This window comes from Lissotriton vulgaris, chromosome 9, assembly GCF_964263255.1.
Source record: "Lissotriton vulgaris chromosome 9, aLisVul1.2, whole genome shotgun sequence".
In the NCBI taxonomy this organism is placed as follows: Eukaryota; Metazoa; Chordata; class Amphibia; order Caudata; family Salamandridae; genus Lissotriton; species Lissotriton vulgaris.
The window spans coordinates 1,185,140,507-1,185,157,004 of NC_141697.1; the positions used below are offsets into that span (position 1 = coordinate 1,185,140,507).

At 44.5% G+C, this 16,498-nt stretch overlaps 1 protein-coding gene across 1 annotated transcript in view; it reads left to right on the forward strand.

Moving 5' to 3' along the window:
• Nucleotides 1–16,498, forward strand: part of IFT122 (intraflagellar transport 122) — a 283,966-nt gene that overhangs the window by 22,954 nt on the left and 244,514 nt on the right. Inside the window, exon 2 of the mRNA XM_086939241.1 lies at nt 89–155. Within this exon, the coding sequence (XP_086795367.1) occupies nt 89–155 (67 nt within the window). The remainder of the gene's footprint in view (nt 1–88; nt 156–16,498) is intronic.

A 16,498-nucleotide genomic window follows, 5' to 3' on the forward strand; every position in this document is an offset into this window, starting at 1 on the left:
TTGAAAGTTTGCTTCTCACGCTGTATTATCATTCCACATGCATTCTTTCTACTGTTTCTAAACTTATTATTATAATTTTTTTTAATAGCATCTATGACCTGGCCTTTAAGCCTGATGGGACCCAACTGATTGTTGCTGCTGGAAACAGAGTACTGGTAAGAACTCCACAGTGGCCCTTTATTTCCATTGGAGTGCTTTTCTATTACTTGTCATACATTTGAGCACAATGTGTTGAATCTACCTCCTATATTGCAGTACCTTTTCTATATAAAGTTTAATTTGTGGATTGAGACAAAGTTACACCCTATTGTCAGATTAGCCACTTGCGGAATACATGTAGAAATTTTGCTACTAACTTTATCATTTTTTTAAACGTGGGGGAAAAAAAGCTTTAAAGCTCTGCTGATTGTTGTAGTTATTTTTGGAACTGACTGTAAACTGGAGGTAGATTTTATTAGTAGTGCTATTGACCGACCTAACAAGTTATCACTTCATTACCCAGCTAAACTCATACACAGGTTGATGTGTGTATTTTTGTGATTACTCACACAATGCTTTAAATTTCTGTGCATCAACAGGACTTGTAACCCATTGGCCATGACAATTGTCGAGGTAATCCGAATTGTACAGTACTTAATATGAGCAGGTCAGATCCATCTATTATCATACAAGATGAAGCCCTGTTGTTAAGGCTCCATGGCCCGATATTGCAATCCTTTATACATTCCCAGCTAAAAAGATCATTCAGAAGCGAAACTGAATCCACATTGGAGACTGACAGATGGTATTCGATTGGTGGATGGTCATTTGCTCTTAGTTGTCCCCCTTTTGATTTACCAGCCCCTCAAAGTGCTCAGTCCTACTATCCGGTATCCAGCTGTCTGAGAAGTCCTCTAACTCCCTTGGTACCGGTACTCTGCACCTCCTGCCAATGGCACCTGGATCTCACTGCCCACCTGGTGAGATTCTGATGTGTATAGTGAGGCTGCTTTTCTACTTTCCACTGCTACATGGGGAACCACGCAATGAGATGGCTGGTGAAGTGGAGGCGACTGTGGCCTACCCTCCGCCCCATGCTGTCCAGTACCCATTGACTTTATCGAAGGTGTGGACACATTTGTGTGTTTGTTTCACTCCCACCACAGCTGCTCCTGCTCCAGGCTTTTAGTGGCGCGTCCTACTTCCCCAGAACCTGCTGATGGTGCTCAGACCCTTTTGACCCTGCTTGCCCCAGCCTATCACCGATGAGTGCCCCCGGAGATGCTTACTCCTTCGTACCACTACTGATCCCGACTAACCTTGAACGCAATGATGGCACTCTAACCTTGTGCTCCTTGCTGCCTAAGCTGCCATTGGGTAGAGCATTATGATATGATATGATATGATTTGGTTTTTATAAAGCGCGACTTACACTCCACGGAGCATCTTGGCGCTAGTCATACGTGTCACAGAGGAAAAAGCAAGAAGCCATATAAGAACTCAGTAGGGGAAGGTTTGGTGTGTCTGAAAGGTGTCTGAAAGGTGAGAAGTTTAAATTAACGCTAAACAGAAAGTGTCAGTGATGTTGAAAATCCAGGTTTTAAGAGCCTTTCGAAACAGGTTCTCTGACGGGATCAGACGCAGCTGGAGTGGGAGCTTATTCCAGGCTCTGGCTCCCAACACTCCGAGGGATTTTCCTCCTTTCGTAGCGAGTCTAAATTTAGGGATCACAAGTAGGTTTAGGTTGGAGGATCTGAGTGAGCGAGAGGGTGCATATCTTCCGAACCTTCTTGACAGGTAGGTGGGGCCCAACTGGTGGTAGGCCCTGAAGGTGATTAATAGGATTTTAAATAGCACTCTCTTATGGATTGGCAGCCAGTGCAAGATCTTAAGTGCTGCTGATGCAGATGACTTCCTAGGCCATCTCAGCACTAGACGGGCGGCGGCGTTCTGGACCATCTGCAATTTGTGCAGTACAGCTTTGTTGGAACCTGCATAGAGGCTGTTGCAGTAATCCAGACGAGATGTAATGAGGGCCACCGCTACCGTCTTTCTGGCTGTCAGGGGGAGGAGGTCAAAGAACCTTCTGAGGCCCTTGATTATGTTGAAACGGGACCCCGCCACAGTGCCTGCTTGTTGTTTGAAAGATAGAGCTTCATCAAACCTTATCCCAAGGTTACGGGCCGACGTGATAGTGTTCGGGGGGACTTCGGCGTCTTGAGGCCACCAGGTTTTAGGGGAAAAAAGGTTTTGTTGGCCAAAAGGGAGGATTTCAGTCTTGCCTGAGTTACATTTGAGGTGGTGGTTTCTCATCCATTCAAATGTTGCGGCGAGACAGTCTCTCAGATTTTCCTCTGCCTTAGTCGTGTTATTGTCCAGGACGAGGATGAGCTGAGTATCTTCAGCATAAGATATCGTGCTGATGTGGAAAGATGTAATGAGCTCGATCAGAGGGGTCATGTAAAGGTTAAAAAGAATTGGACTCCCCTGGGGACAGATGTTGCTATGGCTATGGATAGCAACATCTGTCCCCAGGGGATAGGTGAGTGATTCAGCTAGTGTTTGCTTTGGGGATAATGCTTTTAGTGTGCAAATAGGATACTGCTGGTGCTGGGTGATCGAGAAGAGTGCTCATTCAATGTTCCATAGTCTTCCTTAGGCTCTCTATTGATCTCCATTTGCACCTAACCTGGCTTAAGAAACTGAAGTCTTCGCTGTCGACTCTTCCTGGCCTGACACCCATAGATGAGTCTTCTTGCAGCACATGGCCTCTAGTAACTAAAATAAAAAGTGGCAAATAAGCTATAATTTCTACATTCTAGAAGATCGATCTTATCCCAGAAGCAAGATTGTCTCCTACCGCCAAGGCAATGCTGCTGAATCTCTCCAAGACCCAGTGTGGATGTGCAGATCCTGACTGGTGAGGTACAACACCTCCCTCTGCTCCTTCCTTGGAGGTTTGTAGTGCTGCAATCAGCGATGGACTTTTACCTGACTCATGACCTTTGACTGGTGCCCAGTTGTGACCATAGCCAGCACTAGGAGAATCTGTCTCATTCCGACTATGTTGCTACTTGGATTACTTATGGGGAAAGACCTCTCCCTGTCTCACTCTTGCACCATAAATCCTTTCTTCCAGAAGTTTCTCTAAATCTGTACCCAATTGTTATGAAATCATTTACCCCCTGAACTTATTTAAGAATGCACCCAGAGCCTTTAAACACGTGATCACAGTGGAATTCTGTTCATAGACCATAACCACAGCACAAGAAATACCCTACTTTGTATGTTTTTCCCACTTAACATGTTGAGCTGGATCTTTGAAAGCACTGAAAATCAGATGGATGCACTTCGATTCTAACTACAGGACAAAGACTCCCTGCCACTCCCTCAAACACTTAATCACGACCTAATTCTCTATCTCCGTTTACTACAATGGAAAGTTCATGGTTCGAGCTTCTGACAGTAACTTGAAACTCTTCAAACCTTTCCTGTTGCTAGTCCAAGCTACTAGCCGCTCGCCATCCCCTGCGGTCAGTCACAACTTTAACATGGAGGGAAAGTAAGCACCAAACTGCATGACACGCCAGGTATGGGAACACATGGAGAGAAATATTGCCTTTCAGTAGGAAATGGTAATGCTGACCTCTCCGTGCCTGTGGAGATTCTGTACCCTGATTGCTGCTTTTTCGAGCTGCGCCTCGCGGAACCCGCTTCGCGAGTCCCGCTTCGTGGGGTGCGCTGTTGTGGATCTTTGACCCCTGGAAGTGTCTGTTTGCCCCCGTGGAGTCTGCAGTGGGTGTGTGCGTGTAGGTAGGGCTGCGAGCTGCGGGACCGGGACTACCTCTCCCAGGAGTCCCCTCCAGCCCTAATTGCCATCATCTGGGCCGCTCTCCCTGCCTGCCCCGCCCCCACCAACGAACTTAAAGCCTTCGGCATTTGGAAATACTCACGGACGCTTTGCTGACCTCTCCGTGCCTGTGGAGATTCTGTACCCTGATTGCTGCTTTTTTGTGCTGCGCCTCGCGGAACCCGCTTCGCGGGTCGCGCTGTTGTGGATCTTTGACCCCTAGAAGTGTCTGTTTGCCCCCGTGGAGTCTGCAGTGGGTGTGTGCGTGTAGGCAGAGCTGCGGGACCGGGACTACCTCTCCCAGGAGTCCCCGCCAGCCCTAATTGCCATCATCTGGGCCGCTCTCCCTGCCTGCCCCGCCCCCACTAACGAGAGACCCTATATTACCAACCTGTCATCACCGCTGCGCGGGAGCGCCCCGGGAGAAGCCCGGGACAAGGGCGGGGCCGTTTGCGGACGTCCGAGGCCGACTGAGGTTGGGTTGGGCTACCTCTTTCATTTTAGCCCTGGCTTTTTGGACTTATTGGACTGACCAGATATCTGGGTAAACAGTGCTTGCTTGTTACTTCTCTTTCTATCATTGTTGACATTGTTTGCCTCAAGGGTGCCCAAGTGTACACTAACATAATGACCCTACGTTCTGGTAAGGAAAGGCAGGTCCAGGTATCTACATCAAATGGGGTGTTTTCAGGTACCATCGATCAATTTTTTAAACGTACTACCTGCATTCTGGAAAAAGAAATAGCCCTTGCTGAAAAACGCCTATCTATTGACCTGGTCACTGGAAAGCACTCTTCACTAGGGAAAATTCGTGAGGCTGTTTCCCCGGTTCCCTTAACCCAAATGGTTTGTACGGATAGTATTGTAAGGGATACATATACCGTACCAATAGACCAAGAGTTAGAGGGGGACGCTACAACTATTGCTCTAGACTCATCGGAAGGCAGTTCTTTATACCACAATCTAGTAAATATTGAGACTGATATTACGGCTAGGTCTAGTATTGTACTAAGCCCAGAGCCCAAAACCCGATCCCCAACCATGGAGAATACGACCACATATATCCAGTAAAAGGAAACGGGAAGAGTCAACACAGAAGGGGGGCACTAAAAAGGTTTCGAGAACAAATGATACTGCTCTTCCTACAAATTTTATAGCAGTCCCGCTATTAAACCCCCCAGCGAATACTAAATCCCCCACAAATGATGTTGAAGGTATTCTCTTGGATAAAATCGAGCTGCTGATTAAATCTCTTCTCTTGCCCCTATTTAAACGGACTAGGTTACTACACGATAAAATGGACCTCATGGAGGCATTAGTAAGAGAAAATGTGGGCACACTGAAAAAGATACAACAATCTACTGCCCCTACAGGGCCCACACTAATGAGTGCCCAGCAAAATCCTTCCAATAATGGGAGTAAGGGGAAAATGGCCAAACCTGTATCTTCACTCTTGAGAGTTCCCCAGCAGAAGCTGGCTACTGATAAAACAAAGCATATACCTGCAGAGCCTATATTACATAAGGCAGACTTAGTTCAAAAACCACAGCCTACCTCTAGAGGATCACCCAAACCTAACCGTCCAACAGATCATAATAACCAGGCTAAGAAGATAGTTCCATCTAGAAAGCAATGTGTGAATCTCCCTCCTGAGTCACTGCCCTACACTATAATTTTAACAGGAGTGGCTCCCTTAGGGGAGGGAAAGGTGGAAACACATAGCGAATTACACAATAAAGTAAATTTCTGGCTAAATAAGAATGGTCCTCTCCCACCAATGTCTAAAACAGAAATCCTTAATGTTAGGAGAGTGGACTGGGTGGTCACAGCAAAAAAGATCTCGAGGCGTAGTCATTAGCTTCAGGGAGCCATGGGTGGTGGATTTTATCTGCAGGGAACCAAGATTTGGAAGGGTGGGAGATGTCCAAACACTGTCCCTGCATTATTTCTACCCCAATCTTAATATATCGAGAGATTATCCCCAACAAAAGCAATTCCATAATAACAATAGATTTAGAGGAAGATACCCTCCCGAAGTGGCTACCTACCCCATGTTCTTGCCCCACCTCTCGAATCGATTTGCACCGTTAAGTGGGCTGGATGGAGTTGACTGACTCAATAGGGGGTTAGTGGAACATAACAATAGGGTGCCTAGATTGGCATACGGACAAATGTCCCCCCATTTCCTACACACACTGGAGGTGGATAGTGCTTTAGGCCCCTTGAGTTGCTTACCCAAAATGCTGATATACATGGGCTAAAACTTAGCAGAGCAAATCACCAGGATCTGTATATAATTAATATATACGCAAGGGGGCTACCAGGAGGAAAGAGTCCTGCAATCATTGAGGACTTAGACCTCTTAATGAATAATATTGGCAGAGACAAGTGCGTAACAGTGGCAGGGGATTTTAACTGTACGTTCGAACCACTACCCAGTTTGGATGACGGTTGTTATGGTGAGGTAGACCAGTTATGGAATATCCCCAGCCTTGCCATAGCACCAATCAAAAAGGTTACTGAGGCCGTTTTGCAGTGGCTTGGTTTGTGTTTGGAGTGGGGTTTAAGGGCAGCAAATGGGAGGTCGATGTCTGATTTGGCAGGAAATGCCACCTTTAATAATGGCTATAGTACCAGCCGCATTGATTATTTCTTAATTAAAATGGAATTTTGGACTCTACTAGGGGATATGGAAATAATTGGGAGACCAGAAAGTGACCATAACCCCTTGTCAATAAACCTGAAAGTTGATGGTGGCTTGCCTAGAAAAAACGCAACAAATTATATTACAGCCGAGGCAGTCCTCACAAACGATTGTCAGAGGGTTCGCTGGGGTAGGGTCCTGGATGATCCAGCCACCATTGGAAAAATATTGATAGAAGTATCTGCAGCGGCTAAAAAAGCTATGTCACTATTGGATGAAGTGGGGTCACTGGAGCAAATTAGCACAATCCATGAGTCTCTTTTTGTTAAACTCAAATCCTTTTTCACAAAACCAGGAATTTTGGTGAAAACCGGTAGAAAATCTTCGGGTGCCAACTGGTATGACAAGACCTGCCGCAAGGCTCACAGCTCCCTGATCGCTGCTATTAAAACTAGGGTAACATCAGATATCCAAGTGGAAAGGGCGAAATATAAGAAGGTTTTAAAGCATGCGAGGACATCATGGGATGATCATCGCTGGCTGGAGCTTTATGAGGCCAGCTTGTCCACCAATCAGCTTACATTTTGGCAGGTAGTGAAGTGGGGAGGGTCATGGGACCAGCAAACCACGTCTCTGCCGAGGACTGGGTTGAGCATTTCTCGGCCCAGTTCTGCGGCATGGTGACGGGAAGAAACAATGTAGGGGGGAGTCACTTGCTTCCCTCTCCTGAAGCTATTAGTGGGACCCTAGTTTTTAAAGAAATCGAGGCAGTGAATGCATTAAGATTGGTCCAAGCTGGTAAAGCACCCGGTATGGACTGCGTCCCTGCGGATCTCTTCAAGTACGATCTGGATAATTGGGCTCCGTACATAACTACCTTGGCTAATGCTATCGCCAGAGGTGCCAGGGTACCAGATTCCTGGAAAGGGGCCGAAATCCTTCCCGTATATAAAAAAGGTGATAAGACTCTAGCGGGGAACTACCGCCCTATTAGCCTTCTAGACGCCCTGCAGAAAGTTATTGCTAGAATGCTGTTGGGTAGAATTCAGACTTGGATGAGCGAAGAAAATATCCTGTCCCCGCTGCAAGCTGGCTTCAGGGCAAGTACAAGCACTGTCGACCAAGTGCTCAGATTTATTCTGATATATTGGAAGACAGTGCATCTAGGTGAAGGCACTATATACGCAGCGTTCGTGGACCTTAAATCAGCGTTCGACCTGGTCCCTAGAGAGAAGATGTGGTTGGCCTTAAGGAGAATGGGAATGCCGCCAGAACTGCTTGAGCTAACTATTAGGCTGCATGACCAAAACTTTGCCAGAGTTAGATGGGGTAGTCAGGGTCAGGTGACGGAGCCTTTCCCAGTGACTCGTGGTGTAAGACAAGGGTGTGTCTTGGCACCAACTTTGTTCTTACTTTTTATAAATCAAGTAGTGCAGTTCCTGTCATCTACCCCGACCGATGCGCCAGTTTTGGGTGGGACGAGGTTACCCCTCCTAATTTTTGCTGACGACACTCTGATTTTGGCAAAAACACAGGTGGTACTCCAGACTGTAATAAACAAAATTGTGGAGTTTTGTAAAATAAACGACCTTGAAATTAATGTATCAAAAAAACAAATTTATGGCCCTGACTAAGAACAAACCATTAAGGGGTCAAGTAACAATGAATGGTACCGTCTTGGAGCAAGTAGGGGTGATGACCTACCTAGGGGTGGTTATAGACTATAGGCTGCGCTGGAAGGAGCAGATCGAGGCACTTAGTTTAAAATTTGCCTGTTTATCGGGATACCTAGTTAAAGAACAGCGATGCTCCCAAACTAAAAGAGTTCTGCCAGCCCTAAAGATCTACAAAGCAAAAATTAGCTCAGCCATCCTTTATGGCTCGGATTTATGGGGTCGTGTAGACCTCGCCCCATTAGATAAAATCCAAAACAAGTTTCTCCGTAGCCTGGTAGGACTTCCACAATCAACACCGTCACTTCCCCTTATGCTAGACATGGGCTGTCATTCTATTAAAAATCAGGCTCAATACAGGATGGTAGCCTTGTGGAGACGTATCTGGTCCACACCGGAACTATCTATGTTTGCTAACGAGATTCTGGATGTGAGATCGATATTAGGGTCAGGTAATCTATCTTGGTTTAAAACTGTGAAGGCCACACTTTTTAAAATGGGTCTTCATCTGCAGTGGTCAGATCCGGGAAATCAGGTATTTCCGTCGAAAAAGGAATTTAAACTACTGTTTTGGGCTACTGTAAAGGAAGATCTGGTCCTGCTTTCACAGACCTCCAACCTGACAGGTCTTTATTTGCTCCACAAAGTGGTTCCTCACACTGAGACCTACTGGGATAATATCACCAAAAGTGCAGACAGGAAACTTTACCACCAATTTAGAGTGGGCACACTACCAGTGAGGGAGTTTACACATAAATGGCGTAACCAATCGTCTATGTACTGTCCCTGGTGTAGTGAGCAAAAGGAAACCATTGGCCACCTTCTTTTTGGATGTCCAGCCTCCTCACACCACGCTGGAAATGGCTCAAACCCATCTTTAGAAGGATTAATATACGGGTGTGTGAGGAAGCTCTGGTAGTGTTAAGATCTAAAACTGCAGAGTGGATGTCCATAGGTATGGCGAAATTCCTCGGATGGGCTTGGATTATCAGAGCCAGACACACACTAGGTGAAAAATGAGATCTGTGTAGGAACGCATTATATTATATTGTAGTTTTATGATTTAACTGTAAATTCTTCATGATTTTTTAAACGTCTTTTGATACTATTTAATTACATTTTTAGTGAGTAATGAGTGAACGGATTGTATTTTTAAAGAATTGTACTTATTATGCTGTATTTTTGTATGTATTTTATTTGTTGTCTTTTATGAAGAAATGTTCGAAATAAAGACGTTAAAAACTGAAACTGTAAAGTCCAAAGCTCTGTTTTTAATATAAAAGCAGGGCCTTCGGTGGTCAATCACTGAAAATCCAATATTTGAAAAAAATATTATGGTCTACGGGTGCTCGTGGAAGACAATTTTTATGGACTGGAAGCAAGAGAATGCTAAAGTGATTCTGCTGGTCATTTTCCATCAGGAAAGTCAAAAAGAGGCAGTTGCCAGAAGAAAAAAAAAGTGTCACTCAGCAGAAAGCAATTCTGGTATTTTACTGACCTCTGCTGGTCATTTTCTATCAAGACCGTTAAATAGAGGCAGTTGAACAGAAAAAAAGTCCCTAAGCGATCGCAGACCAGTCCTAGTGCTGATCTCCAGAGCCCACAAAGTACATTCACATATAAGTATAAACTAAAGTATATACAAGAGGTCTCAAATGCTCGACCTAAAAATGGTGCTCAATTCCTTCAACCAACCAGTCTCTCATGCAGAAGTCAAATGGATTAACACTTCACATGAGCCACAGAACATTCCTATTTGGATGGTTGGCCCTTGCATCTGTTTCCTTAGCAATGGTGTACGCTATAGCAATCGTATTGAAATACCTCTAGATTACACTCTTTGCATATCTTTGTCTGCCACCAGCCTACTTTGCAAGCTCCACAGTTGCAGTTCGACAGTGCCACGCAGGACTGAGATGGCTGACTTTATCATAGACTTGTGTCCCCTCCTTCTTTCTAATGCCTTACACTAGAAATGGCATGCTCGGCCACTAAATCAATCAGAATCAACATCATCTACCACCTGCCCAGTGATAACAAAACATTTCCTAAACACTGCATTGACTTTATCACTTCACAACTTAAGCTGTCCCCCATCTTTGTATATTCCTCAGTCTCTTTTCCTCCACTGGGGTGACTTCATTGAGAAATTAACTCTCCTCCTTCCTCACTGGTGATGACAACTTAATTCTGTATTCCTGACACATATGTATATCAAACGAGCTACTTTAGATCTGATCAGAAAGATCTCATCCACACCTCAAACTCTATACCTGTCAATTAGTCAGACCATTATCAAAGCTTTCCCTCTCCAAATATTTTATTAGTGGTCAACCTAAAAGACCTAAAACCTTGTCCGCCGCTTTTGACACGGTGGACCACTCCATCCTCCTCAACCGTGTCAGGGCGGCGGGCATAGAGGGCTCGGCCCTCTCATGGCTCGAGTCCTTCCTTGCCGGGAGAGCTCAAGCGGTCCATCTGGCTGGCTTCGCCGCGGCCTCCCGCAAGGTAGAGTGCGGGGTCCCCCAGGGCTCATCACTTTCCCCTCTTCTGTTTAATTTATACATTTACCCCCTCATTTTTATGTTACAGCAGCTGGAGGTCACCGTGTTCAACTACGCAGATGACCTCCAGCTAATTTTCAACCTTTCCCACCCATCTTCATCCGCCCAGAATGTCCAGACAGTCATGACGTTCATTCAGGACTGGATGAACTGCAACCACCTCAAACTCAACCCGGACAAGACCGAGCTGGTCCTGACCGGTGGTGATTGCAGTCCATGGTCCCCCTCCTTTTGGCCCTCATCCCTTGGTGTCCCTCCACCCAAAGTAAAAACTCTTGGGATCCTCCTAAACCCACAACTCACTGTCCATTCACAAGTTGGTTCTGTGGTCTCCTCTTGTTTCTTTTCCCTCAGAATAATCAGGAAAGTCTCCCGTTTTTTTTCCCCCTCTGCTTTAAAAATAATCGTGCTGGCCATGGTACTATCTCGTATAGACTATGGCAACATAATCTACAATGGGGCTCCTGCCTATGCGATCCACCACTTGCAGTTGGTACAGAATCAGGCTGCCCGCCTGATTCACGGCCTACCTAAATACCATCGGGCCACTCCACTGCTTAAAGCACTACACTGGCTTCCTGTGAAAGAGCGCGCCCTTTTCAAACTTGGCTGCCTCACTTACCAGGCCAGATCGGGCACCGCTCCCGAGTTCATCTGCTCTGTTATCAAGCCCTACCTTCCAGGCAGAGAACTTCGCTCCACTCATTTGGCCCTTCTAGCTATCCCCCGTTTTAAAAAACAGAAGGCTGGTGGAGCAAGGTTCGCTGTTCTGGCTCCAGCTTTCTGGAACTCCCTCCCTGCTGCCCTGCGGACTTCACCTTCTTACCTCCAGTTTCGGAAGGACCTCAACCTTCCTTTTTATGCAAGCTTACACTGCTTAAATTCCTCCAGCTGCTGCCGTCCACTGTTTCACTCATAGCGCCATGAAACCGCTGGGTAAAAGTGCGCTGAATAAATGTTTTTAAATTCAAATTCAAATCAGAGACTTGAAAACCATCAATTGCAACATCTTGGAGGCTTGCCTGACATATAGACTACCCCTTTCTATACAAAATGAAGACCTAAACCTAGCAACCTACTTTTTTGAATAACCCTATAATGGGTATTTTGGATGATGTAGATCCCTGAAGTGAAGTGAGTCAGGGGTAAAAACTCACACTCCTGGTATTCGAAAGCTCTCAATAAAGAAAGATAGTGCCACAGAATTATTGAATGTTCCCAGCGGCATAATGATTCTATGATTAAACTTGAAGTTGTTTGTTACTCTAGTTGCGCATACAAAAAACATTTTACCAAATCAGACTCTTATCGGGTCACAAATTGATCTTGATAAAAGACGTTTTGAGGTTGTCTAAGCTGCCATAAAACCCAGAACTACCTTGAAAACTCCTGAACCAGATGATAAGTGGAAAGTTTGTTCCTGCTTCTTTGACTCCATGATCAAAAACCCTGAAACACTATTTACCTCAGTGTCCACCAATCAATGCAGTACCCTCCTCATGAAATCATAAAATACCTGGTCTGAATTCAGGGGCGTATCTCAGTCTAAGCATTGCAACATCATTACTATGTTCAATCCTTCTAATCTCTCCTGTGACTCTATATCCACTTAACCCCTTCGATGCTCATGACGAGCTCAGCTCGTCATGAGGCACAGTTGAGCTGTGCTGATGACGAGCTGAGCTAGTCAAGTAATGATGCTTTTCAAGCTTTTCAAGCACAGAACTGGAAAAGCCATAGCAGCCAAGGTGTTAAATTAACTAAAGAGATGCAGAATGTTCTCTCACATAACTTGGTCAGCCTCACTAATCCATCCTTGCCAGAGAGTATTTTTCCTGACTGCCTGAAAATGTATCAAATAGACCCATTTTAAAAAAAAGAAACCAACTGTGGGTCCTGAGGATCTCCAGAATTGGTGGCCTATCTTCTCCCTTTCCTAACCAAAATGATTGAAAGCTGAGTCCATGCGCTACTAAATTCTTGATGGACGACCAAGTTCTTGATGATTTCCAGTATGGTTGCAGTAACAGTCGTAGTATGGAGGCTTCCATCCTGCAAATAACCAATGATACACTCGGAATCATGGATGGGGAAGAATCCTCTGTTCTTATGCTTCTTGATAGCTCAGTGGCTTTCAATACATCCACCACAAAAGCCTCATACGCACCCTTAGAGACCACATAGGTTTTGGCGAACAGTACTGAATTTGTTCATTTCTTAAAAAGCTTTCACAACTGGCGAAAGAGCACCAACCCATGTCTCATACTGTTGCTTACTCCCAAGAGGTTCCCCCAACGCACTGCACTTGATCCCATGTTCATCGGTCTCTACTGTGCGCCCTCATAAAAGGCTGTAGAATATCATACCACTAACACATGGATGACACTGAGCTTTACCTGAAAGTTTCATCCTCTGTTGTCCTGTCCCATCCACTAAGTACAATTTTCAATTGTGGCTGACAACACACCATCTCAAACTTAATCGAAGACCCCCCCCGCAAGTCGTTGTAACGATCTGTGGGGTAATGGTATTGCGTTGTTACAATGCGGTCGTTGTACATAATTGCCTCCACGCACAGGATGGTGGTCTACATTTCTGCAAACTTGACAATAACCATTTTTCCATGCCACTTGTAAAATGGGCAAAAAACAATCAAACATCGACAAAGCCTTTTCGACCTACTGGGCTTTAACCATTTTTTATTGCTGATGAGCAGCATCAGCAAAAAAAGAAAGAACAAAGTGTGATGACAGATGCACGCGGACTCATCATGACAATTTGACCGCTGAGTTCGAAGACATGAAGTGATGCATGCACATGCGAATGGCATACCGTGTGCACCATTTTCTTTTACTTTTTTATATTTTTTGTTTCAAGATGGCGGACTCCAATTGTTGAAGGGGTGGATTAAAACAAAATATATATTCAAAGGTGCACAAATCACATTTGAAGAACGGGGTGGTCAAACAGCAAATGGCATCCGCTAGGCCCTCTCTAAAAAAAAATGAAAAATATATATTTTTTTAAGGACTGCAACGAGAGAGGTTTAGAGTGGGTGGGAGAGTGAACATGAGTAAAGCGAGACAAATATACATTACAACTTGCATTAAAATTATTTTTTTGTAAAATCCCTATGAAAAGTTGAATTCTTAATAATCCTAAAACGTCCAGTTTGGAGTAGTTGAGGTAAAGTTCATTGTAGTCCTTTAATTCATACATACAATAAGCTTTTCCCATTTTTGATGACAGCAGTAAATTAATATCTCAATATTACGCCGGTCAAAATAGTTGTTCTTAAATTATCTTTTTTACCACTTTTGTCGTTATTTCAGTTCTATCCATAGACTATAGAGTCCTAAACTTATAGTTGTGACATTTACAGTGACTCTTACATGTGAACCAATGGAAGTTTTAAGGCCTCCTCACAACCTGTGGTACCATCATATAAAGCTTTGTCCTTTCAGTTTGGACCAAAGATGAATGCAAAAAAAAGGTTTTAAAGCAGCATTTCTGTTCTTTCTGGTTACATTAGGTTCTGTCCTTAAAGTTACCAAAGTAGCATATTTTATCACTCCATGTAGCCACCAAATATAATTATTTTGGGTCATTAACAGTGACTTTAAATTTACCATACCTCGTAATTCAACACCTTAAAGTCTGCTTGTAACCACTTTTGCTTGACTTTCTGTTAGAATGGCAGAATGTAGGCCTGCTCCTAACATGCTGTTCTTTGCATCTAACACCACTGACATTTTATGCTTTCTGCTTTGGCAGAAAGCGCCTTGACGGCGGTTCCCATTAATGGGTGAATTGTCCACTGGCCCTACAGACATCTTCAACATTTTGGTCGTCAGGACCTCCACCAGGGTAAAGGAGTAATTTACTCCATTTGCCTGGAGGAGTTTGGCCCGACAACCAAATCCTGAATCAGGCCCTGAGACCCCACTCGATATTTTGATGTACTTTGTGACCTACAGTGAAATGTGCGAGTTAAAAAACAGAAAATGCATGAAAGTTGTTCAGTCCTGAAGACCTGCTTGGGATACACAGCTCAGTTTAAGGACTACCACTTAGCTTTTACCAGATATCTATTACCCCATTTACACCACTAGCCTCTCAAACAACCCATAATCTTTACAAACTGTTATTTATGAACTACCCATATCTTAGGAGGGAGGGAGAAATGCGCATTTGATATTTTGAAGTACCTTGTGAAATAGTATGAAAGTTCAGTCCTGAAGACCAGCTCATATTAAGGGCTGCCACTTTGTGTTTGCTTAGCTTTTACTACATATTTAATGTCCGTTTACACCACTAGCATCTCAAACACTACATAACCTTTACTAGCTGTTATTTATGAACACCCTGCATTTTAAGAGAGCGTGTGAAAAGTGCATTTGCATATGATTCCTTTACACCCACAGGAATTCTTTTAACCTCGCCAACTCATCAGACTTTACCTTAGTCTTTTGATCCTCTTTTGTTTCAACAAATAAAACTCTTTTCAGTAAACGTTTGGAAGGAAATGTCTTTTTCTATATGGTCACCCCTACATTTTTTGACTGAGTTGCTGGTTTTTTCGACTCAGTGCACTGAGGCCTGCCTACCAGACCTTAGTGTCCTCCCCCTAAAATATGTATATTACATTGGCCTATACCCAATTGGCATAGGCTAACGTACCAATTGGTCCCTAATTTATGGTACTCGGGGTGCCCATGGCATGAAACGTTGTGGGTTAGACCAGGGATTGTAGCACTAATTGTGCCACCATGGGTATGACAAAGGTAAACTGAGTCTCATAGACTGCCTTTTGCGACTGGAAGAGCAGTTTCAAATGGCAGCCCCGGCTTTGCCATCAAAAACAATGGTAAAGCCAAACCTTCTCTTGCAATAAGTGTAGGTCACCCTTGTGACAGGCTTACCGATTCCCAAGGCATGGTGCTGCGTATTTCATGGGCAGAACAAGTATTTTTATGTTCTGTCAGTTAAACATGAAACTGTCATTTTTACTGTGGGAGGCTTAGTCGCCCAATTGGCGAGTACAGAGTTATATTTATCTGTGCTAACTCTTGAACGGAGCGACCAAAGTTCAAAATCCAAGGTATCAAATAACTAGTTGCATTAAACCAGATTTGGTTCCCAAGCCGTAATTCATGTATCTTGTTGCAGTGTACAACTTTAACAAAGTTGTAATGGTTGCACACCTGGGAGTTTGTCTCTAAGACAGCCTTCTGTCCTCTTTGGTAGACATTCTAAGAACTCCCAGAAGAGCTTACAATAGAAGCCTGTACTGGAGGGAGGTATTATCTCCCTCATGCAGGAAGCCATGTAGGTGTTAGATCAAAAGGGGAGCTTCAAAGGAGAAGCTGCTTTTGGAGGGCAAATAGGAAACACTTTGGAGAGAGGCTGCTCTATTGTCTAGGTAGGCAGGCTGACACTAGGGATAGGGAAGGGAAAACCAATTGCCAAACTGGTTTTCCAAGGGCTTGTAGCTTCTTTGGTAGGTACACCTCCGGATTGGGTTAGGGAGTTCTGGATGCTGAGAGAGGGGTTCTGTCGTATTGGAAGTGGGCAGAATGGTGCATCTTGGGATAACCAGATGCCACACTTTGCAGGAAGTGGTCATCAGAAGTGAGTGAACTTGGTAGCCCATTGGCAACTAACTGCATCCTATCCCGAGGGCATTTTCTGGGCATAAAACGCAAGCCAAATGCAGCTCCCGACTTGACTGGAAGAAGGACTGCCCCTCTGCAATGAGAAACCGGCAAAGAGAGGCTGCACCATGGTG